Raw genomic sequence first — 25,644 nt, forward strand, 5'->3', positions numbered from 1 at the left:
TGAGTAGCCCCACAGACTTCAGTAGGAGTACTCGCAGTAATACGCACTATGGGCCAGATTTTCAGAAGTGCTGAGTGCCCACAACACTAGCTGAAGCTGACAGAAGCTGTGGGTAGGCAACATCTCTGAAAATCAGGCCCTGTGGTAAACATATGCTTAGCTGAGTCCTTAGCATTTAAGATATTTAGGACAGGAATCGTGGGCCAGATCTTTAGCACGTGTAAACTGTCATAGCTCCATGGGCTTCACCTGAGCGCCGACAGGTTACACAAATTAAGGATCTGGGTCCATTACTTTAATTTGTCTGTAAAGCACCATGCACAGTTATGTAAACAAAATAATAGTTCATACTGAAAATGGAGATTACCCTTTTCCTCTCCCAGCTGCAGCATCTCAGATCAGAGCTTCATTCCTATAGTATCTAGGAATTAAAGCTCAGACAGGAATCAGGCTGGACATAGCTGGGAGAGGACGGGGAAGAGAGAGCAGTGTTCTTGTTAATAGGCAACAGTCAGGTTTGAAGGTGGGACTTGAAATTAAAGGTCGTATTGATAGACGGATATTTTGAAAAACTATAAACACAGGTATGAATGTGCTTAGAAACACAGTACAATATTTTAAAAACATGTATTATTTTAACCTAGGCAGCATTTTGTAAATGTGACAGGGATACTGATTCAGGGAGAAATCCTGCACCTAGTGAAGTCAATGGCTAAACTCCAGTTGGCTTCAATGGAGCTAGAATTTCATGCTCAATATTTAGAATGAAGCGAGAGCTGAGATATAAACCAAAATCAATAAAATATTATTTCAGTTGTATATTTATCACCACTTACCTAAATTTGTCAGAAGAAGAGCAACTTTTTCATACAACTGCAACAAATAAGAAACAACTTCTGAAAAATGTGACCAGCACAGTTTAACATCATTAACGATATAGATCTGTTTTCTAGGATGAACAACAATTATTCCATTTTAAAACTGAAATTCTGATCCTCATTGTTTGGTAAAATTTGTTGGCATTGTGATAACAGTAATACTACTTAGCTCTTATGTGGTGCCTTTCATCCCTAGAAGCACTTTACAAAGGAGGAGAGTTATCATTATCCCCTTGTACAGATGTGGTGCAGAAAGCTTAAGTAATTTGTCCAAGGTCTGTTATGACAACTGGATCTACAAATTTACCCTTAATTGTCAATTTAACAAATACTGACGGGAAAAGGTTTAAAAGTGAGAGAGACAGACTGAACTTGTCCAAACAAAAAGGCCTACTGATATCACTGAAGGACTTTGGTAAGATCATACTTGGTAAACAAGAAAAGTGTGGAACCAAAAATCAGTGAACCAAAATTGGTGTGTCAGTTGGTGGACAAAATAATAAGAGGACAAGATATTCCACCCATCACTCCCCTTTTGAGATCCTCAAAGAAACTTTTTTGGGGGGGAACGCTGGCTACTGTGTTGCTGGCTGACTGAAAGACAAAAGGAAGGGGAAGGAGCAAGCTTCACCATCATGGCTGCCACCCCTTCCATCTCCTGGGATCTCAGGACCCAGTGTGACACCAATGGATCTTCTTCTTCCTAATCCTAAGAGATGTCCTGACCTGACCAGGCCAGAGAGAGAGAAGGACCCAGATGACATCACCTCCTTCACCGGCTTTGGCTAAATCCAACACTACCTGGGATGAAAGACTTTGTCAGACATTCACATCCATTCAGTGTGCCCTTTCCCTTCTCTAACTTATTTATTCTTTTCCTACACGTCTCCTTCTGCCTTCTGTTTGGTAAGGCTCTGGCTTAGCAAACCAAGACTATATATTTTGCAACACTACTGTAAGCCAGTGACCAGGAAGGCATCTAAATGCAATGCCTTAAACAGCCTGATGCTGGCATGAGTTTGCAGGTCTTGGAGTGGCTGATTAAAACTGTGTGCTGGGCCTGTTTTCTTCCAACATTGAGGCTGCACATGAGAGTCAACACCAGAAACACAGGTTTATTTTTTATCTTTGTTGTTCTTCTCTTTCCCCTTGTGCGTGTGTGTCTTCTTTTGCCTTATAGGAAATGGGATCAGACTTTAACAACAGTAATAACAACAGCTCCCGCCATCTCAACTAACTTCTTCTCTTTTCCCCAAAAGGGCAGTTACTAACATCTTTAAAACCAACTAACAGACTGTCAAACAAGGTTTTTTCCCCCCTTCTAAAGGCTCTACAGCTAAAGGGAACAAGGGATGTTGTTAAAGTGACAGCCTAACTTAACACTTTACATTTCAAATGCTTTAATAATGTTTTTCTTCTTTTTCTGTATCTTTAGTAAAAGGATTTTTAATGGTGCATTTGACATGGTAGCAAGCAGGCTGACGTCTCTGTAAACCCAACCCTGTTTGTCTGACACTGTTTAATGTCGGACAGTGAGAGGGTCTTGTTAATACCTTTGACTCTTTGGGCCCTTTATTCCCTCTAAATTAATACAAGTCAGAAACCAGGTAATTGGCAGAGCCAGGAATAAAACCCAGGTTTCTTCATTCCCAGATCAATGCCATATTCATTGGACCATGTTCTCTCCTACACCTGAGAGGAATCACTAATTTTCACCTTGGAAATCTTTGACATTGAAACTGAAAGGTGTGTGGATTTTAATGAAAAGTTTAGCACTGTGTTCCATCTGTTAAAAGTCATTTAATTCTGCAAATGCAAGGGAAATTATGGAAAACTTAACAAGCAAATTAGCCCTAACAAAAACAGACCTTGTCTGTCTCTCTTTGGAAGAGAGACATAGGAGATCAGAGAACATCACTGTTGCCAAATGCATTTCTTTATTCAGAACCACTGATGTTCTTCTAAATCCTTATTGGCACTTGTCTATGATAGCAGGAATCATGGTCTCAAATTCCTCTGAAAGACTGCTAACTTATTTAATAGAGAAGCTTTGACATGAGTTAGTATTTATGCAGGGGTGAACATACAACATACTATATAAATGCACAGAATTCATTTTTATTATAAAACTAAATCACTGTATCCATTTGTCTCAAATGGTATTACCCTTTCTACTGATCTGGGGCCAGATCCTGCATGGTGTTGAGTGTCCTCAATTCCTATAGACATTAATGGGAGTGGAGGGGACACAACACCTCTTCAAAGAGCCCAACATCTTCCAGGATTGGGCCCTTAGTTTCCAAAGTGCACCCATCCCTTTTTATACAATTCCTTTTACACAGTTCCTTTTTATACAATTTACTTTATAAACTGTTGCTGAGGTTTAGTGAGTTATACACAGGCTATGTATTAAACCAGCTGCTTAGGAATCCAAGTAATTTGACATTCTATCATAGCTATTAACAACATTTCTCCTGTAGAGCTTTCTGCCTTGTCTGAAATAAACAGTGGTGATCTGAATCCTTTTTTTTTTTTTTTTTAAATAATTGAAAAGGTGGTCTCTTTCCAGCTTTAAAAGCACCTCCCTATGGAGAATATAAAAGTGCTAGAGGGCCATGTGTTTGATTCCTTGCCAGGATCAGGTTGAGTGCCCATTTACAGATCTTCAATGACCTGCATGTCTGTGTGTGAATATTATGTTTTGTTGTTATTCCTCCTGGATCAGACAGTGTTTGCGATTCTGTTAACGATGCTTGGAACGGTTTTTCTGGGGCTACAGTTTATCACTACAAATCTCAAAGGGCTTCATTTAGGATCCCATTTTATTCAGTGTTCATATTTCTTTGGGTGATGTTATCGATATGAATGGGCTTTACTACCCAAGATGAAGCTTGTGATTGCTCTCAGTGCAGGCTGCATGATTAACTGGGAGACAGTCAGCTTGAATGTCATCGAATCTTGTCAAGATGAATGCATAACTATATTATCCATCCAGCTCTCAAAGCATCCAACCTAGAAGATGCTTAACCCAGAGCTTTCCCCTGATGCTTATAGCAGACAGGTTGTGAAAGTGTATTAGAGTCTTTGGTTGCAGTCCATGTTGTCTTACAGGGATTTCCAGACTGTTCTAAACATCTTTTTTCTCTTCTCACCTCAAGTTCTGTTTATATTAATCTCTCTTTGCTTGCCCCATGTGATTTTTCTTCATTTTTATGTGCTCACAGCTTGTATAGGACTTAACCGTCTGATCGCTCACGGGAGCCAGAAGCTGTTAGTATTTTAGAAGATCTCCATTAGTTGCCTATTGTAACCCACTACCTATTGTAACTCAGTGTGGAAAGCAAAATGTTAAGTTCAAAACCTCACCACCTTCTTAAAAGATGTTTCATAGTCATGCTTTAGTATACTTATGGGATTTCGTTTTCCCTGGTCCTCACCGTATTGTCCAGTTCACAGACAATATTTATTTCTTGTTAGTACCTGTAAGGTTTAAGAAGTTTTCTTGCAATACTCCACTTGATAAGTCAGAAAAAAAATCAACATGGAAATTATTCATGGCTTTTTCCATTATTTTAATTTTTGCCCCTTAACAGTAGAAGTCTTTGGGAGCTAGAAAGTGAAATCTACTTGTGTTCTGAGTCGTTTCATTGTTGCCTCAGTGCACAGATGTTTGGAAGTCTGGTGGTCAGTTCTTTGCTGACAGAGGTATACACTGACTTATGTTTATTCTTCATAATTCCTATCACATGATCTAGGCATACTTCCAAAAAAAAAAAAAAAAGTTAAAAGCCACAGACTTTAAATAAAATACATTAAAAAACTTTTACAAACAGAGTCCTCAAACCAACTTCCCAACTCACTATTGGTCTCTATCCTATCCTTCTCCCTCCAATTTCTCCATCAACTCTCCCCTTTCTCTCCCTTGGGAAATGCATGGGAAACCAGACAAATCTTTCAGCTTGTCCTAAAGGATACCAAATTCAGGCTTGAGTGTGAAAAAGAGGAGAAGTGAGTTCCTGTGGTGATGGCTTCTCACAGCCACTTTGCCTGTAAACCAGGGCTGTTAGTTTGAATATCTCAGATGACTGCAAATGCTTCAGTATCACATAGGAAGTGAAGTGGTCTCTCTAGTAGGCAGCATTTATACATGTATTGGTTAGAACTAACACCTTATACTTCACATGGAAACTAAGGGCTAGTCTATGCTTACCGGGGGCGGGGGGGGGGGGGGGAGGGATTGACACACGGCAATCAATGAAGACCGCAGATCGCTCTCCTGTCGACTCCTCTAATCCACCGGATCGAGAAGAGTAAGGGGAGTCAACGGCAGAGCGTCTCCTGTCGACATTGCATAGTATGGACCCCACGGTAAGTAGATCTAAGCTACGTCAACTTGAGTTACGCTATTCATGTAACTCAAATTGTGTAGCTTAGATCGACTTTTCCCGTCAGTGTAGCTCATGGAGCTAAGGAATAATAATCTTACAGCATGAAACTCCACTTACTAAGTGGGGCAAGACATTCTGAATTAGCTGCAATTTTTGGATGGCTTGAAGATGTAGCTCTTTGTAAAGTGTTTGCAATAATAACACAACCTCGAGGTGGCAACAACATGGGTAACTGGCAACATGTGCATCTGAAGGAAAAGGATGCAAACTTCTTGCCAAGAGCAGGCGACAGAAAAACACATCTGACAATTGCTGCTACATAGAAGCTACATGAAGCACCTGGGAAACCAAAAGAACTCTCTCACCTTAGAGGATGGGTAAACTCGCCCTTTACCTACCCAACCCATTGTGATCTACCCCACTGGAACTTTAACCACCTAGGAACAGATGGCCTAGGAATCCCTTTATCCCAGGCCCAATCAGACTCACAAGCCAGACTCAATCCACCCTCCCAGAATTCTCACCTAGAATGCAGTGATTGGCATGCTTTTAGCATTAGAAGTAACTGATGGAACAATTCACAGCCACTCAATGTCAATCCCTCCCTGTGAAGTTTTCAATGCAGGGAAGTGCTCTCCTGTAGAAAGAGAGTCTGTATATATCTATCCCTAAGGGGAAAATTCTGCCGTGAGTAAGTGAGGAGCAAGTTTGGCCTCTATATTAAAAAACAACACTGAACCATTTTTGTTTAAAAAAGCAGATTTAAAGACTTACTTGCAAATTGCAAATAAATAGAAGGAATATCGTGTAGAACAAATTTGAACCAACCAGGCTTGAATATGTCCCTTTAAAATTATATAATTTGTAGACTTTTTCAAACATGTATTGTACTTAAGTGAATTTTGAAGCCAATTACACAGGTATGGTAGGTACTAAGAGTCAAACCCAACAAGCATCCTCAGCTCCCATTCAAGTCAGTAGCAGTTGAGGGCATTCAGCAACATGCAGACTGGGGCACATATAGATCAAGTGCCTGTGTGCACTTTGCTTTAGATCCTAGCATGGGCGGTGGGTGAACCTCACCCCCTACCTGCTGGAGGGCCGATCCCCAGGCCTCCCCGCCATGGCCGGAGGACCCCTGAGCCGCCCCCATGGCCAGAGGAGCCCTGAGTCACCCCAGCTGTGCCGTGACTCCCCTCCCAAGACCCCCAGCAGGAAAAGCAAAAGCTCTTCCCAAAGAACCTGAGCTTTTTATATGCGCCATGCAGGTTCCAGGGCGGCTGAGGAGGTGGTATCTGCTACTCAGCTTCCCAGGTTCATCAGTAATCTCTCTGGAGTTCAGAGAGTAGCAGATACCACCTCCTCAGCCACCCTGGAACCTGCATGGTGCATAATAATAAGCAAAAACTTCTTCCGATGGAAGCCCAGCCCATGCAAATCGCCAAAACCAACAACCCAGCATCCTGGCCTATTATACCTACTGCTTATGGATCCTGGTTATCTTTACTTACCACATTCAGTAGCATGATGATGCAAAAGTTGATGCACACTGCAGTCCCTGTAGTTGCAACCTGAGAGTTATTCCTGATTAAAGCCCACTTAAAGGCAGCAAAAGTGCTGACAGTCACAACACGGTAAATAACAATGCCAAAAACAGCAGCAATCACCACACAGATCTAAAGGGGGGAAAAACAGAAAAGCCTGAAATTCCTCACAATTGGAATTGATTTCTTCCTGACATTCTCAAGACTATAAAAATAAACCTATCTTAAAAAAACAAATCCTAAAACATACATCATTTTTCACTGAGAGGGGTTTCATTTGGATTAATATTTGATTTCCTCTCCGTTTCCTATAATATAAAATACACTTGATATCTGATTAAAATCATGTCTACATTTAATCATTCTCTTGAAAAACACAACTATTTTCTGTTTTCCAGAGTTAGTGGATGGTGCTTGATTGCTAGCCCTGGAAATTAAAGCTTTGCCTTACTGACACTGAGTAAAATTCACCACTCTGGAGAGGGTCAGTACATGGCTTATGGACCACATAAGTCATACTTTGAATATGCAAAGTGGTACATAGGCTTTGTGCTGCCTCTTTGCCCGGGGGGAATTTCACCCTGTGTTAAATACTACTCAGGAAGCAACAGAGAATTTCATCACACTACCTTAACAAGCTGCTTCACTGTACTATTTTGGAGGGATTATATTTAGGGATGGTAAATTCAATCTCTTTGATAATTTCATCCCTGGCATCTTTGATAATACTTAGAAAAGATGTCTGATGTAGAAAATTTTCCAGTTGAGCTGAGGTCACTAAGTCAGTTGTGACATATCATACAGAATAGTTGGGCATTAAACTGTCATGAACAACTTGTGTCCCATTTGAGCCAGTAACCTAGATCTCAAACATTTTGTTATTAGCATGGGTGACTCATCTTATCCAGTCTACATTATATACTATATCTTAGCTATGTTACCATGCAATTACATTTTCTTGAATAGAAACCAGTCAGGTTTGGTGTGTCCACATGCATTACTACAACCCGAATGCATTCGTAAAACCTGACAAAAATGTGATACATCATAGTTATTTAGGAAAAAACAATCAATGCCTCCCCCCACCCCAGAATTTCAAGCCATTTTCACATTCTTTTATTTACAGAATCGGTTTAACAGAGGTTGGCATAATCCATATGTAGAGAAACGTGACAAGGAGAAGGTTAAAGTGTGTGTGAACACATAGGACCAGTTCATCTGATCCATTAAAGCTACTCTTTGCCATTCTGGAAGCATATAGCAGCCACAAAGTTACCTTACTAGTGAGCTAGAGGACGATTCCCTGTGGAGAAGGGGATTCCTAGGAGGTATAGAGTGGCCTTAGAAACTTCTATACCCACCCTTTCTCTTGACCCAGGTGTGGCTATCCCTATGCCCATATGCTCCTTACCTGTTGGAATGGATGGGCAGCCAGAGTAAAACACAGTAGTCCTGAGGCTGCTGTAATTTACACTAGGCACTAGCTTGAGGCTGGACAGCCCTGGTATAGGGGACAGGGATGGACTTTCCAACACCTTCCCTTGGGGGCTCGGTATTTTGGCTTTAATGTTTAAAGAAGCGTTTGGTCAGTCATAAATATTTGAGAGAGAAAATCATTAGTTTGACAGTAAAACAAGGAGATAAATTATTATCAGTAAAACAAACTGAGATAAATTATTCTCATGGTAAAAAAGTGATTAAAATTGTCTCCGCTCATTTTAAAAATTTGAGCGGAAACTCTTCTATTCTGCTAACTCTAAGCCACAAAGGTTCTGACAGGCATACAAATGTCACAGTTACAAAGGATCATTTCTGGCTTAGGGCTCCCAGTGTTAATTTCAGGATTTGTAAGTTTCTTTCAGGGAAGACTGTAACCACATAACACCAAATATGAAGAAATTTGTCTCATGTTCACAGATTCAGAAATTTAACAATATAAGCCATTTTACAGCTGTTTTGGCTTCTTCAGGAATAACCCTCTAGGGTTGGATCAATCACCAATTACTCAAGTATGGTAAAGGCTTATACGCTGAATTCCATACTTTCTCCACATCATTAGTGATTTTATAGTCTTCTATTTCATCCCCTGTTAGTCATCTCTTTTCCAACCTGAATAGTCCCAGTCTTTTTAATCTCTCCTCGTATGGAACCTGTTCCGTACCCTTCATCATTTTTGTTGCCCTTCTTGGTACATTTTCCAATTCTAATATATCTTTTTTGGGACATGACGACCAGAATTGCACATAGTATTCAAGGTGTGGATTTATATTTATCATGGATTTATACAGTGGCATGACGATATTTTCTGTCTTATCCTCTATCCCTTTCCTAATGGTTCCTAATGTTTGTTCTGTGAGCATTTTTGACTGCTGCTGCATATTGATTAGATATTTTCAGAGAATTATCCACAATGACTCCATGACCTCTTTCTTGAGTGGTAACAACTAATTTAGACCCCCTCATTTTGTATGTATGGTTGGGATTATGTTTTCCAGTGTGAACTAGTTTGCATTTATCAGCATTGAATTTCATCTGCCATTTTGTTGCCCAATCACCCAAGCTTTGTGAGATCCCTTTGTAACTCTTCGCAATCTACTTTGGACTTACTTGAGTAATTTTGTACCATCTGCAAACTTTGCCATCTCACTGTTTACCTCCTTTTTCAGATCATTTATGAATATGTGGAACAGCACTGGTCCCAATACAGATCCCTGGGGGACCCTGCTATTTACCTCTCTCCATTCTGAAAACTAACCATCTATTCCTGCCCTCTCTCATATCCCACAACGGCTTACTTTGCTTAAGAGCCTTTGGTATGGGACCTTGTCAAAGGTTTTCTGAAAGTCCAAGTACACTATATCCACTGGATCACCCTTGTCCATATGTTTGTTGACCCCCTCAAAGAAGTCTAATACATTGGTGAGGCATGATTTCCTTTTACCAAAGCCGTGTTGGCTCTTCTCCAACATATCATGTTCATCTATGTGTCTGATAATTCTGTTCTTTACTATAGTGTCAACCAGTTCGCCAGTCATCTGGTACAGAAGCTGATTTAAGTGTTAGGTTACATACCAGTTCATAGTTCTGCAATTTCATATTTGAGTTCCCTCTGAATACCATCTGGCCCTGATGACTTATTACTGTTTATCAATTTGCTCCAAAACCTCCTCTATCGATGCCTCAATCTGGACTGTTCCTCAGATTTGTCACCTAAAAAGAATGGCTCAGGTTTGGGAATCTCCCTCACATCCTTTGCTGTGAAGACCAATGCAAAAAAAATCATATAGCTTCTCTGCAATGGCCTTGTCTTCCTTAAGTGTTCTTTTAGCACCTCGATCGTTCAGTGGTCCCACTAATTGTTTGGCAAACTTCCTGCTTCTGATGCAAAATTTATAGGGAAATCTAGGTTGGCACAACTAAATGCTACCGCATATCTGAAAGATTTTCACGTCATCCAATACATATATATAAAAAAATCACCTAAATATTCCCACACAGCCCCCACCTCTACCATCTTCCCTTAAATTACCCAGGATATCTCACTAACACTTTACTTTGGAAAACACCATAAAATTATCCATATAGCGATCTTTGAGTCATCACAACATTGATATTATTTTATTTCTGGATTTTAAATTGACTGCACAGGCTTACTTTTGATGTTAAGGAAATATCACTCACTGGGATCTAACCAGACAATATTTTAAGACAAGTATAATACAGATCTTCACCAGTAGGTGGAGTGATTAGACAAAACTCTTATTTCAATGCACTAACATTCTGAGGAGCCTGCAGTGTGTTTATCATTGACACTACTGTTGGTAACAACAGAACGCATTTGACTTTGCAGGGGTAGCTTCAAAACCAAACTATATTAAGGCATCCAGATAGCAAAGTAAGTAGATTTTCAGGGTGGCAGTTGGAAGGTGGAGCGGGCGACAGCCCATTAGCTTTGTGGTTCAACCACTTCTCTTTATGGACATGAATGAAGGTTCAGGCAGAACCTGGTGACGTTTCGGTTTACTGACACATATAGAACTGCCTTTATTTTAAGTTTTACAAAACATCCTTTTCTCTTATTTTAAGCTACTTTTTTCAAGGATATTTCAGTTTTAAAAGGTTTCAGAGTAACAGCCGTGTTAGTTACTAACACGGCGTTACTAACACGGCTGTTACTCTGAAACCTGTCATTATGCAAGGCACTGCATTTAGCCGTATGGAGTGGAAATCTATCAACTGCATGAAAAAACTTGTACAGATACAGACAGACATCATCTTCCTTTCCAAATGCAAACAGATGGACATCGTACCAAAAGGACTGAAGGTAAAAAATCCATTACAATCTACATACCACACAGCCTATGCTGACAGCTTGTGTCACACGCTCTCAAAGGAACTGCAGAACCACCTGATCAACATCCTCTACAGCAAACAGGGAAAGATAAAGAATGAGCTTTCAAAACTGGATACTCTCATAAAAAACCAACCTTCCACACAAACTTCCTCGCGGCTGGACTTTACTAAAACTAGACAAGCCATTTACAACACACACGTTGCTTCTCTACAAAAGAAAAAGGACACTAAACTTTCTAAACTACTACATGCCACAAGGGGCCACAGCAATGGTTCCCTCAACCCACCCACCAATATTGTTAACCTATCCAACTATACTCTTAGCTCAGCAGAAGCAGCTGTCCTATCTCGGAGCCTCTCCTTTTGCCCCTCCACCCCCATGAACATGATACAGTTCTATGGTGACCTAGAATCCTATTTTCGACGTCTCCGACTCAAGGAATATTTCCAACACACCTCTGAACAACATACTAATCCACAGAGACCTCCCTACCAACACTACAAAAAGAAGGATTCTAGGTGGACTCCTCCTGAAGGCCGAGACAGCAGACTGGACTTCTACATAGAGTGCTTCCGTCGACGTACACGGGCTGAAATTGTGGAAAAGCAGCATCACTTGCCCCACAACCTCAGCCGTGCAGAACACAATGCCTTCCACAGCCTCAGAAACAACTCTGACATCATAATCAAAAAGGCTGACAAAGGAGGTGCTGTTGTCATCATGAATAGATCGGAATATGAACAAGAGGCTGCTCGGCAGCTCTCCAACACCACTTTCTACAAGCCATTACCCTCTGATCCCACTGAGAGTTACCAAAAGAAACTACAGCATTTGCTCAAGAAACTCCCTGAAAAAGCACAAGATCAAATCCGCACAGAGACACCCCTGGAACCCCAACCTGGGATATTCTATCTACTACCCAAGATCCATAAACCTGGAAATCCTGGGCGCCCCATCATCTCAGGCATTGGCACCCTGACAGCAGGATTGTCTGGCTATGTAGACTCTCTCCTCAGGCCCTACGCTACCAACACTCCCAGCTACCTTCGAGACACCACTGACTTCCTGAAGAAACTACAATCCATCGGTGATCTTCCTGAAACACCATCCTGGCCACTATGGATGTAGAAGCCCTCTACACCAACATTACACACAAAGATGGACTACAAGCCGTCAAGAACACTATCCCCGATAATGTCACAGCTAACCTGGTGGCTGAACTTTGTGACTTTGTCCTTACCCATAACTATTTCACATTTGGGGACAATGTATACCCTCAAATCAGCGGCACTGCTATGGGTACCCGCATGGCCCCACAGTATGCCAACATTTTTATGGCTGACTTAGAACAACGCTTCCTCAGCTCTCGTCCCCTAATGCCCCTACTCTACTTGCGCTATATTGATGACATCTTCATCATCTGGACCCATGGAAAAGAAGCCCTTGAGGAATTCCACCATGATTTCAACAATTTCCATCCCACCATCAACCTCAGCCTGGTCCAGTCCACACAAGAGATCCACTTCCTGGACACTACAGTGCTAATAAACTATGGTCACATAAACACCACCCTATACCGGAAACCTACTGACTGCTATTCCTACCTACATGCCTCCAGCTTTCTTCCAGACCAAATCACACGATCCATTGTCTACAGCCAAGCTCTGCGATACAACCGCATTTGCTCCAACCCCTCAGAGAGAGGCAAACACCTACAAGATCTCTATCGAGCATTCTTACAACTACAGTACCCACCTGCTGAAGTGAAGAAACAGATTGACAGAGCCAGAAGAGTTCCCAGAAGTCACCTACTACAGGACAGGCCTAACAAAGAAAATAACAGAACGCCACTAGCCATCACCTTCAGCCCCCAACTAAAACCCCTCCAACGCATTATCAAGGACCTACAACCTATCCTGAAGGATGACCCAACACTCTCACAAATCTTGGGAGACAGGCCAGTCCTTGCCTACAGACAGCCCGCAACCTGAAGAGAATACTCACCAGCAACCACACAACAGAACCACTAACCCAGGAACCTATCCTTGCAACAAAGCCCGCTGCCAACTGTGTCCACATATCTATTCAGGGGACACCGTCACAGGGCCTAATAACATCAGCCACACTATCAGAGGCTCGTTCACCTGCACATCCACCGATGTGATATATGCCATCATGTGCCAGCAATGCCCCTCTGCCATGTACATTGGTCAAACTGGACAGTCTCTACGTAAAAGAATAAATGGACACAAATCAGATGTCAAGAATTATAACATTAGTCTCTAAGGTGCCACAAGTACTCCTTTTCAGTTTTAAAAATCCATGTATTTCTAACCCAGTGGAAGCCTGTGCTATTCAAACAACAACAACAAACACAACAACAACAACAAAAAGTCAATTTTGAAAATAATTCTTGGCTTGTTTCTAAGATTAACAAGGTGGGGGAAGGGAGGCTAAAATAATACAGTCCAGAATTTGTTTTGCCAAAGCCAAATAGTACTTGAATATCCAGGCTTCCAAGTTCTGACTTAAATCTAAATCTCATGATTTTTCAAGTGATCTCTGACTTTGGCAAAAGAAGTGTCATCATCCCAAATGATAATTTCAAGGACTTTTCACGAAGGTAAAGCATAAGCACTCTGTTTAAAAAAGAGAAAAAGGCAATTTGGAAGATAGATAAATTCAGGCTGGCTTTAGATTGTGAGATATTTGATTAAGTGTTTAGCATTTGAAGTTAACATTAGCTGAAGTTTAAAAGACCCCTCATAGCTCAAAAAGGTTATATACATACTTCACCCTGTGTACAAATGAATTTGCACTGATTATCAATAGTGAAGAAGGCAGGAAACAGCTGGTGACACAAATCCTAGAAAACACTGCTCATTTTGGATGGGAATTAGTGCAACCTGGCTCAGAAAGAGGGCAGCAAACAGGGTTCTTGTGTATTTTTATTTTTAATTCAAGTGTTGCATTCTGAAAATAAGATCAGTTGCAGGTAGAAAGACCCTGAATTTAAAGATAATATTGTGTCTAATCTATAATGAAAAGGTGGTGACAGCCAGCCTTCACTACAAAGTCCTCGGTTAGCCTTTATAACTTTGTATTGGAAAGCTGATTTAGCTTAATGATTGACAGATGTATTTTGGAAGCAAAGAAGAATATTTCCTCAAAGGTTTTTCTTTAAAATCACCAGTGGATCTGATTTTCAAGTTGTCACACAGGAAAATTCCCTTTGACTTCAGGGATTTGAACCTCAGTTTTTGCAACACCAGAACTCTCACTGAAGTCAGTGAGATGCTGCATGAATAAGGATTGAGGAAAACTTGGGTGAGGACTTTGAGATATGCCCTGTTTTTATTTATGTATTGTAAGCCAGTAACTAAATCATTGTGAATGAGTCCACATTTTCATTCTAAGCCAGTTCCCTGCGTACGTCCCTGGCTGGAGGCTTGCTGGATACCACACAGATTCTGATCCCAGTTCTACCAGTGTAAATCCATAGTAACTCTCCTGAAGTCAGTGGAGCTATTCCAGATTAACAATGCTGATTAGCATGAATTAAAACAAATCCTCTTTTATGTTTTTAAAACAGGGGTATTTTTTACTCAACGATTGTGTGACAGTGGGTGTGTATGTCAATTGATGAATTCCCTTTTGTTTTATGAATAGCATTTATGATTGTAACCTTCATTGTGGTTTAGAACCTTGATGTTGTGGCAGGAACAGTGTGTGTCTGGGAAACTGCAACAGGACCACCAAGGGGCCTCAACACTGAATAGTTCTATCCTGGTTGCTATTGGCAGAGCCACTGATTTTTAACAACTCTCTGCCAGCAATGCCACACATGGTTGGAGCATGGAAAATCTCAGTGGAAGAACAGAAACAGAAAAAAGGCACTAGAAATTGCTTTTGAAAGTGAAATGCTCTTTAGAAAGGGGAATCATTCCAACAGTAGAATGAGAAGACACACACATCTGGAGAAAGGGAAACAGAAGCCTTCCCCTATGGACACTGACCAAAACCCAAAGGGCCCTCAAAAGTGATGAGGACTCGGGGAGGGAGCGGGGAGAGGAGTTGTGTTCAGGTGTTTGTTGTTTTGCCTAGATCTGTACTCTCCTCTGCTAAGAGTAAAGTGTGCATATTTAAGAAGTTCCTTTGCAAAGCTGGTGTTCCTTACTTTATCTGCTATGAATCCCCAAAGAGTAAAATTATAAACTGGAGTGCTCATGGAGGTGCAATTTGGGGTGGTGAAAGTGGGGCATGCATAACCTACTGCTGAGGGACAGCACTGGTTTCAGGGCTAAGGGCAATTGGATGTGGAGTCGCACATCCTCAGATAGGGGACCAGGCAGGGAGTCTGCACCCGAGGAGTGCGCCTGAGAAGCCAAAAGTAGAAACAGTGTCTTGGCTCTGTGCAGACCCAGCTGGCTAGAAGCACATGGGATCCAAAGGTTGTGTTCAGTACAGCAGACTGGTAACCATCCACAAGGGGAGCGGGGGGCTCAACTCTGGCTGTAACAGACAGTACAATCTTTAAACCAGAGTATAAACTATAATTCCACCCTCTGCATTCAGACAAACCAAATTATCTGTTTTCCAAAATTACTACTTTGTTTGCCATTTTTAAACTAAACTTTTCCTTCTTGTAACCGGAAAGGAAATTAATGTTCTCAAACCATAAAAAATATTCCAGATGTGGAAACAATAAGTCTGCTGCATTTATCTGCAAATGCTTGATAAGGCTCTGGTTTTCCAGATATGGGATTCATCCGTTCTTTCTTGGAGTACTTTGCTTCAAACTGGGGACGTATTTCTTCCTAAAAAAGAGAGGAACAATTTTTACATATAATACAGCTAGGCAACGTCAAACTTCAGATCACTTTTTTCATAAAATTATTTCTAGTAATACTTCAGTGATGTTAAGCGCCAGACACTTAAATCAGGAAATCAGTTGGGAAATCAGCAGCTCTTAACGAGGAAAACAGATCACTGTAAGAAAAAGGCATCTAACTTCACAGAATTACATATATAAAATTTAACAAACTCCCCAGTTAGTTACTATCAGAAACAAGAGTGTTTGAAAATGTATATCTGTAAACAATATTGTTTCAAAGATGACACCAGGAAATTTTCTAGGATTTTGATAGTAGACAGTAGCAATTCAGCAAAGCAGGAATAAAATTGAACTTAATCCTGTTTCCAAGCTCACTTGTAAATAAAACTGCTTGCTAGATACTTGTGTACCCTCCGAGTTTTAGCAAGAGGTTCCTCACTGTTTGAAAAAGTATCTTGCGCCTCATTATAACTGATTTATCTCTGAATGTGGAGCAAGTTAGATAAAGGGCAGTATTTAAAGCTGTTCCTATTTGCAGAATTCATTCACCCCTTACTCAGGCAACATTCTCTTTGGCCCTCATTTCCAGCTGCATTAAGTGGCTGCCGCCAGCCCCCTTGCTCTTGCTCTCCCAGCTGTGCCCTCTCTTGTGGATAGGGAATTCGATAGGATGCTGCTATCCCCCTGTAGGCTGTAGTCTGACATCATCACTCCTTTAAGTGACAGTGGAAGACAGGCACAGCAAAACAAAACAAAACAGAAACCAGCCCTCCAGGTTGTCTCTATCCTGGGAGAGAATTAGGACAGGTTTGTACTTGCAATGGTGCAGCTCTGCCGCTGCAGTGAAGACATTGCTATGCTAATGGAAGAGCTTCTCCTGTTAGTGTAGCTAATCCACCTCCACAAGAGGCAGTAGCTATGATGACAGGAGAAGCCCTTCTGCTGACCCAGCGCTGTCTACACCGGTGGCTAGGTTGGTATAATTGCATCGTTCATGGGAGTGGACTTTTCACACCTCTGGTCAATGTAGTTATGCTGATGTAAGTTTATAGTGTAGACCTGGCCTTAGCCTCTCAAAGATCCTTTGCGGGAAGAGGGCGGTCCTAACTGAAATAGACACAAAACAACACAGATGCCCCCTCCCAGCAAGGAGGCTACAAAAGAGGAGAATACCCCTGTTCCCCTTCCCAGCCTCCAAGCCCCCTGCTCAGCTCCCCCTAGCCTCCTGACTCTCTTGTCTCCCTTCTCTGCTCCCTCCTCCAGCCCCAGCCAGTTGGGGAGGCCCGGGAAGGCAGGGGTTGGAGAGCAAATGTGCCCCCACTCACCCAGCAGCGATGGCTCCTGTCTTGCGTCCTTGCAACCTGCTTCATGCACCAGGTCGCAATGCCACTCACTCAGATTTGGCCTGGCTGCTCCACTGATATCCATAATGCTAGGTAAATCCCAATCCCAAATCCAGGCTGGTTAAACTGTAAAGGGGCTGCATGCGTAAGAAGCGTGCAAATAACTAATACTGGGGCACCAGAGCTCATGGAAAGGCAGTTTGAATGCTCATAATTGTTACAAGGTTTTGTTAGTTTCTTTAAGTGTCTTTTCAATGAGAGGAATCCACCCCTGTTGGGTTTGAATCTGGACCCTTCAAATCAAAATTCAGCACTTCAGCCTCTTGAACTTTTCTGTGCTCCTAGTCAGTCTGGGCTTCTAACCAGTAGGAGGCAAGCCTAGGGCTGCCAATGCTGACTGAAGCTATTCTGGGAGATTTCCCCCCCCAAAATGATGTAATGTCATTTGCTTAAAATATCCTATTAAAATCTCCTGGATTGCTTTCCATAGTCATTGGGAGATCGATGCTGATTCCAGGAGACTCCAGGCCAATCGTGGAGGGTTGGCAACCTAGGCAAGACCAATACAGCTTAGTCCTAATTAGCATCTTAAGTCTTAACAGCACCAGTTGAAACCACTCTCACTATTACAGGTGACCTTTCACTGGCATGCTCCAGCAGATTCAGGACCTAACTATCCCCTAGACCAGTGGTGGGCAACCTGTGGGCCATCAGGGTAATCCGATTGCAGGCCACGAGACATTTTGTTGATGTTGACCATTCGCAGGCACGGCCCCCCACAGCTCCCATTGGCCAGGAACAGCGAACTGCGGCCACTGGGAGCTGCAGGCGGCGGTGCCTGCGGACCATCAACGTCAGCAAAATGTCTCACGGCCTGCAATCGGATTACCCTGATGGGCTGCATGTGGCTCGCAGGCTGCCCACCACTGCTCTAGACACATTGATAACAGTCTCAGAGCAACCCTGGGATTGGTCTGACAGCACGTGTGCACTGCCAGTGAAGCCCCCTGCTGCATACGAGTCTGTTTTAAGTTCTTTAGCAGCCCCTTTATACTCTGGGATTCCACAGGGACTCTCCACTTGGCCCAAAGCAGCCATTTGTTTTCCTTTGTGTTTTTCACTTATTTCCCTCACCACCAATGTTAAAGAAAACCCATCTTGTCAGCAAATAAGCAAATGTAACGTTATGTGGCCTCTTCCCAAAGAGACAAATTCCGTCCCTAGGCTGAGAAGTCTGGTTCTGTGCTGGGAAAATCTACAGTGACCCTGGGGAAGGAATTCTTTCCCATAGGCAGCAGATTAGCAATCAAGCCACTGTGACCATTACTGCGGCCTAATGACTACTGTAGCCCTCCCACAACGGCAATGAACCCCTTGTGGAGGAAAGGAACATAGCTCCGCCTGCCATTCTCTGACTCTGCCCACAAAAGAATCCTACATGCCTGGGAGCAAGGAAACTCAGAGCAGCAATGCTCCAGGCCATGCAGGGGTTCCAAATCCACCTTGCAAGTTCCTAGCATCCTGCCCTTTCCCTGTATAGTTCCATTGCCATCAAAGCCCTCCATGTCTGTGTGGCAGCCACAGCAGAAGGGAGGTTGTGGCTATTTTTCACCTCCCCAGCCTCCTATCCTAGTGGATTTTCCTTCACTGGGCATTGGGTGAATTTAGCTGCTTCACTGCAAGCCTTCTGGGCAATAATATTGTTATCCATTTCAGTGTCTGTATGGCACTGTGTTTTACACCTACTGTGGTGTGAAAACAAAGACCAGCCAGACTTTTGGGAGCTGTGAAAACCTTTTGAGGTTCCTCATCAGTATTCTTAGCAGCTATCCAAAGCAACACCTCAGGAAGCTCATCTTGATGTTGATGGTTGATGTATAGTTATTCAAGGGCAGGCAGGAAGGTCAACCTGTTGCATTTTTAAAAATCTGAATGTCTATGGACTAAAAAGTAATTGCTTTAAAAAAATTAAATCATGCTGAAAGATTCTTTTAGTGTGATTGTTGCTAGTTCTACCACAATGGAGGCCAGATCCTTTTCGAACCTACATTGCCATAAACCCAGAGAATGCCCCAAAACTTCCATGAAGTTAGTTCGTATTTACATTGGTGAAAAATGAGAGCACAATTTGGCCTGCAGCAAGTTTCTTCACAGCTCTAGATGAAGCATCTTGGGAGAAAATGCTCATCCTTACAGAAAGATAAATTATAAGGTTTATTTTATAGCTTCTGATGTGAAAGAGAAATTGATAATAAAACTAAGGGAAAAACTGGCTGCTGATTTTTAACCAGAATCTTTTCTACCCAAGATTAAAGTAGTAAATTATCGACAAACCTCTTCTTCTTCCCAGTCTATCAAGTCCCAGTCATAAGCAATTACTGCTCGTCTTCTTTTCCAAAACTCCAGGAAAACAGTTGCTGGAGCACATAGAAAAAAGAAATCACAAGATCGTTTTCAAATGAAGAAAATATGCTAACTACTAGCATTATTGTTGAATTAAGCTGTTCCATAATTTTCGTTTGTTTGCATAAATGGACTTCTTTGACAGCAAATCTTTCTGATGATCAAAGCTGCATTCACAAGGTATTTCTTTCTACTTTGGCTTGTGTCAGACACGGTTGAAGCTTTGGTGATTTCATTTAGTGCTAATTGAACATATTTAATTTGCAATCAGATGAGTTACAGATTGAAAAGAATTAAATGGCTTCTGTGAGTCATCTTAGCTAAATTTAGATAGACCAATGGGAAAGACAAAGGTTTCTTGGGAACAATGTAGATCAAAAAGGTAGCTTGCCTTATCAGAAGACTATTTAAAATACACAGGAATCAGTATCCAGAGGAAGCAAAGAAGTTTCTAATCAGATTCCAGTGCACATGCAATTCAGTACAGAGCTGCTGAGGAAACTGGAACTGGTGCCTTGCCTTTCTAATCCAAGGCATTGCCTTTAAAATACAGGAACAGATGTTTCTGGCATTGATAACTGAGTTAATTTTTTTCAAATGAACCATAATTACATAACTCACTGGAGTATAACATAAGTTCAGCACTCACTGCACTACAGTAGTCGGAAGAGTGGTTGTGCTTGCCACCGTGTTTTATATTGTCAGGAAAGATCGGGAAGTATTTAGTCAATTGATCATAATCCATGTCTTGGAGAATCAAACTGGCATTGTTTATAAACACATTATTTATTTACACTTAAGCCCACTAAAATCCATGGGAGTCGTTCACTGGCTTCAGTGGGCTTTGGATCTGGCCCTTAATGGTCATGAGAGGTGCCAGATTGACAGCCCTGGAAATGGAAAGCCTTTGTTTATTCACAGACCAGGGCAGGGATGCTCCCAGCAGTGACTGTGCAAGCCTCCCCAACAACAGCCTGACAATGTGCCTCAAGTCTTGTCCTAGAGGGATCACCTTAGCGCACAAGAATGCAGTTCATTCTCTATGCTGATTCAGTCCTTAGCCTGCCTACTGCCAACAAGAATGCCAATTATTATGGTGGTTTTTGTGATGCACACAGGTGATAGTTTTGTTTCCTAGTAACCGGATTCAGAGCATCAACTCATTTCATACAGGCTAGAAATCAGCCCTCAGAGAGTAATGACTTTTAGTTACTACCACGTCAGCTTGGATTCTCTCTCTCCCCCATCACCCCTCTCTACACTTTCAGGCTCAGTAGCAAAGTACAGTGAGAATGACTACTGTCCTCACATCTCCTTCCCTCAAAAGCACACTGTATTAGGAATCTTGTGAGATTTTCTGTCCAATTTTCTGAACTTTTGAGACTAATCCAAGATGAATCAACTTGTTTTCCCTTCTAATTTTTAAAGTACACAGTGGGGGAATAAATCCACAATTAGTATCTCTGCCTATAAGAAAAGGAGTACCTGTGGCACCTTAGAGACTAACCAATTTATTTGAGCATAAGCTTTCGTGAGCTACGAGCTACGAGCTCATGAAAGCTTATGCTCAAATAAATTGGTTAGTCTCTAAGGTGCCACAAGTACTCCTTTTCTTTTTGCGAATACAGACTAACACGGCTGCTACTCTGAAACCTATCTCTGCCTATGGCTCTTGAAGTTTCTTTCTGGTACAATTTTTCATTTATACAGTATTCACTACTATGATCTCCAATATTCTATTTCCTTTTATTGTATTACACTCTTTTTCTACTGAGGTCAGTAGCCCTTCTTTCCACCATTGACTATTATATCATATGTTGTTGATAGCTACTCTTACTGCATTTCTGTAATACTGAAAGCTTCTAAAAGTATCAAATTGTGAAATCCCCCTGCTTCCTTTCTAGTCAGATCATCTCTAATATCCTTTGTCATGTATTCAGCATTCATTTCTGAACAAGACAGTATAACATCATTCTAGAGAGACAAGGTGGGTGAGGTAATATCTTTTATTGGACCAATTTCTGTTGGTGAGACAAGCTTTCAAGGTTACACAGAGCTTCCACAGACCTGCAGAAGAGCTCTGTGTGAGCTCAACAGCTTGTCTTTCTCACCAACAGAAGTTGGTCCAATAAAAGATATCACCTCACCCACCTTGTTTCTCTCATATCGTGGAACCAACACAGCTATGACAACATGGCATATAACATTATTTCATCATACTTGCCATACTTCTGTTAGGATATTTCAAAATGTACATTTATCCCATATGCTCAAACAAAATTATTGGAAAACTCTGAAGTTCAGAACTTACAGACATACTTTAGTATAGTTCTGCTACACTACTGTTTGCCCTCCTTTCAATCTGTCTTGAGATTCAACCTAACAGCAATCTTCTACAAAACACTCTCCTAGACAGGACTTCCCTGAGCACTTTCAGTCTAACTTGTGACCTTTTATAGTTCCAAGGCTGGCTTCCTCTAGTGGTTAATTACCTATTGTTCATCTCTCTTTTCTTACCCCACTTTATTTCAGAGCATTGATGAATACTCTAATTTCTTCTAACCTTCCTGAATACACTACTTTCTCTTGGATTTATATTAAAGAACCTCCTCAGATTCTGCCCCCTTTGAGAGCAGAAGAAGGAGAATGTTTTTTGTTCCGAGGAGTATATTGACATTTCTTATCGCTAATAAGAATACTAAATACTTCCACTAGTTTCTGTTTTTTAAACTTTGCATTTCATCAACTGTTCCAGTGTTAATTCCTTTATCAGAGAACACAAGCTTCCGTGTAGTCAAGAAGGAACTATAATTAGAATTTTTCTAGTGTCTCTTAGCCTCCTGAAAAAACCTGTGGAGAAAGGAAGAGGTAGGCATATAAATTAAAGTCATTCAGGTGCTTCTCTGGTGAAGGATTCATAATGACTGCCTCTGGATAACAGCACCGGTTGAAGAATGACACAATTTTGGAGTTGAGCTTCAAATAAAGCTGAACAACAAAATCATTGTAATATTCTCCCCCTCCATGTCAAATTTCATTTAAATAAGCAACTGCTATAATGTTACCTGACCTTACAAGAACTTGTTTGTTGCTTAATTTTTGACAAACATCAATTTTTATGACAAGTCTGTACAAAGCGTGAACGTGTGTGTGTGTGTGTAGTAGAGAATGGAGGTTTCTCATAACTTGGTCCTTAGCCAACAGCTATTGTATCTTTAGCAAGAACTAGTGTAGGCAAAATAAAATTAGTGACATTCCTCCCTAGATGCTGTACTAATGTTTCCACTAAGCACAATACATCTTTTGGCATAAGGGATGACATTTAGGTCTTTTCCTCTAAAATAGAAAACTTGAAAATGTAGGGCTTGGCTTTCACAAGTGCTAAGTACTCACTATTCCAGCTGAAGTCAGTGGGAACTGCAGATGTTCTGCACCTCTGAAAATCAAGCCCAGATGCTTGATAGGAGAAAGTATTTGTCCATTTCTGAGATTTGGTAAGCTTGGGTGAGAATATCCTCCCCAGAAAAATTCCATGTCTCTGAGGGTATGTCTACACTTCAAGCTAGGGATGTAATTCCCAGTCTGAGGAGACATACCCACTCTAGCTCTGATAGATCTAGTGCACTAAAAATAAAGCATAGCCATGGCAGTACAAGAAATGGGAGAGGCTAGCCATCTATCTACGTGCCTAGCGAGGGGTGGCCCATGCATTTAATAGGATCATACATATACTTCAGGAAAGCATCCCATATCTCTGAGAATTTTTCTTGGATACAGGGGTGCTGGAACAATTTTTTTTATAGTGGGGGTGCTGAGAGCCATTGAACCAAACTGTAAACCCAGTATATAATGGAAACCACTTCAAGTCAAGGGGTGCTGCAGCACCCCGCACATTCCTTGTTCCAGCACTTATGCTTGGATATAACATGATGCCTTTCCCCAGAAAAGACAAGGCCTGAGGAATGACTGAATAAAGACTCCTGAACTTAACTCAATAGCAACATGTTTTAAATCTCTAGTTTTTCAACTAGGATATAAATGTCCACTTGGATACTGCTTATTTGACCCATTTTTAAAATTAAAATGTCCAGAAACTGAACATTAAAAATATAAATTCTTTACCCTTTCCTTCCACATTTTCACTGAACCAGAAAAGACTTGATTGGGAAGAGTCAAGCCAAGACTCTGCATTTCAGCATCTGAAACTAGGTATGCTGGAGTTTAAAGGGTCCTATCTCACCCCATACATTTAAAGGAAAATGTACTAAACATTACACGAATCCAAAGAAAGACTTACCCCACACTGCCATGAAAACAGCAAAAAAGACAGTAGCTCCATTGTCAAAAAGGTGAGTTACCTGTGAATGAGACCAATAACCTGATGAATTCATTATTTGAAAGTTCTATTCACAATTTATTCTGTTTTGTTAAAAGATTAAACTGGGTGGTGCTTAGGAGAGCCACTAGACTGACTGTCCTGAAGACCAACATCCTCTCTGAGGGCCTTACCCTGAATGGTGCTCAGCATGGGAGTTACAGATGCTCAGCACCTCTCGGGGTCAAGGCCCATATCAGCTGAACAGTTATCTCTTATCTATTTATAACTTCTGGGGTAGTTCATCCTTTCAGCCTAAGGTAATTTGTTTTGAGAAGCTATGCGCAAAAGATGGTTCATAAGTGCTGTTCCAAGTGCTAGGACATAATTTTTGTGACTGCTGAATATATCAAGTGCAATTGCATATACGTGTAAATAAGTTCTAAAGACCAAATTCAGTCATAGTAAAAGTGGGTTCATTGAAGTGAAGGGACTGAATTTGATCCGTCACTTGGAACTTTTTTTTATTTAACCAAGTTTATTGAAGATATTCACAAAATACTGAGACAGAATAAACATTTTCTATTTGGATAGTTTAAATGTACCTTGGCATAAACACAGCTGTCTGACAACCTCATGAAGGGACAGTATTTATCACATATTGGACACATTATAATATCTGTAGCTTGGCAGACTTCTTTACTGGAAAAAGAGAGAAGATAATGGTTGATACTTTCATACACAACTATCATTCTTAAAATGGACCAACATATTTCTCTGAAATCACAGATGGTGAATTAAATTTCTCTTATCATACATTTCTAGTGCTTTCTGTTAATGATGTCAGTATGTTCTTGCTGTCTACAACACTGAGATACATACACTATGACTGTGTAGGTCTTCTCAACTTCATAAATGAATCATGCCTTTCTCAAGAAAACACAGGCACTTTGAAATCTTTAGATGGCATGTCCTTTTGTTTTTTTTTAAAAAAGAGCAAAATCAAAAAGGACTAGAAAACACGTATAGTCCTGCAGTGGCTGACAGGATGAGTTATTAGCACTTTACCATTTCTAAATTGTCCCTGAGCCAAGAGAGGTCTCCAACAGAAGGAGATAGGAATATGGTGAGTGCAGATTAAAGGGAATTTTGTTAATTTCAAAGGACTCTTTCAGGCACTGCCTCAGGGTGGAAAGCAGTGTAGAAGTGCAACACCCCCAGAGGAGCTCCAGGTGGCACAATGCCTGAAGAGTGCCGTCTGGAGCTTTGGGAAGCACACTCTCCTTGGGGTGTGACATTTCCTCTCCCCTCTGCCAGCCAGTCAGAAAGCCATGGCTCCACCCTCTCCCCATCGCTGTGAGAAGCTAGCTTGGGCAGCACCCCTAGCTTTACATAGTCCATGCACTCAGGGGACCAGATGATATCCAGCCTACATGCCAGAGCACAACACAAGGGAGACTTGATGCACGTTCTCCACTACCTTGTGAAAGCTGGGCACAATCTTACCCTATGTGTTTACATTGTTTTTGTTATAGACTTGACACCATATGGTGAATTTTAAAAGAAGAAATAAAACAGAACCAAA

The 25,644-nt window shown here is 41.3% G+C and overlaps 1 protein-coding gene across 5 annotated transcripts in view; it reads right to left on the minus strand.

The window, feature by feature from the left end:
* The window catches only part of ANO4 (anoctamin 4), a 279,666-nt gene that overhangs the window by 40,917 nt on the left and 213,105 nt on the right, over positions 1 to 25,644 (minus strand). For all 5 annotated transcript variants that reach the window (XM_043545329.1, XM_043545321.1, XM_043545320.1 and 2 more), the window contains 6 exons: positions 24,665 to 24,761; positions 24,042 to 24,102; positions 19,676 to 19,758; positions 15,841 to 15,981; positions 6,778 to 6,942; positions 837 to 873 (listed from right to left, as the gene is read on the minus strand). In XM_043545329.1, the coding sequence (XP_043401264.1) occupies positions 837 to 873; positions 6,778 to 6,942; positions 15,841 to 15,981; positions 19,676 to 19,758; positions 24,042 to 24,102; positions 24,665 to 24,761 (584 nt within the window). The remainder of the gene's footprint in view (positions 1 to 836; positions 874 to 6,777; positions 6,943 to 15,840; positions 15,982 to 19,675; positions 19,759 to 24,041; positions 24,103 to 24,664; positions 24,762 to 25,644) is intronic.

Source organism: Chelonia mydas, chromosome 1 (genome assembly GCF_015237465.2).
Source record: "Chelonia mydas isolate rCheMyd1 chromosome 1, rCheMyd1.pri.v2, whole genome shotgun sequence".
NCBI classification, from domain to species: Eukaryota; Metazoa; Chordata; order Testudines; family Cheloniidae; genus Chelonia; species Chelonia mydas.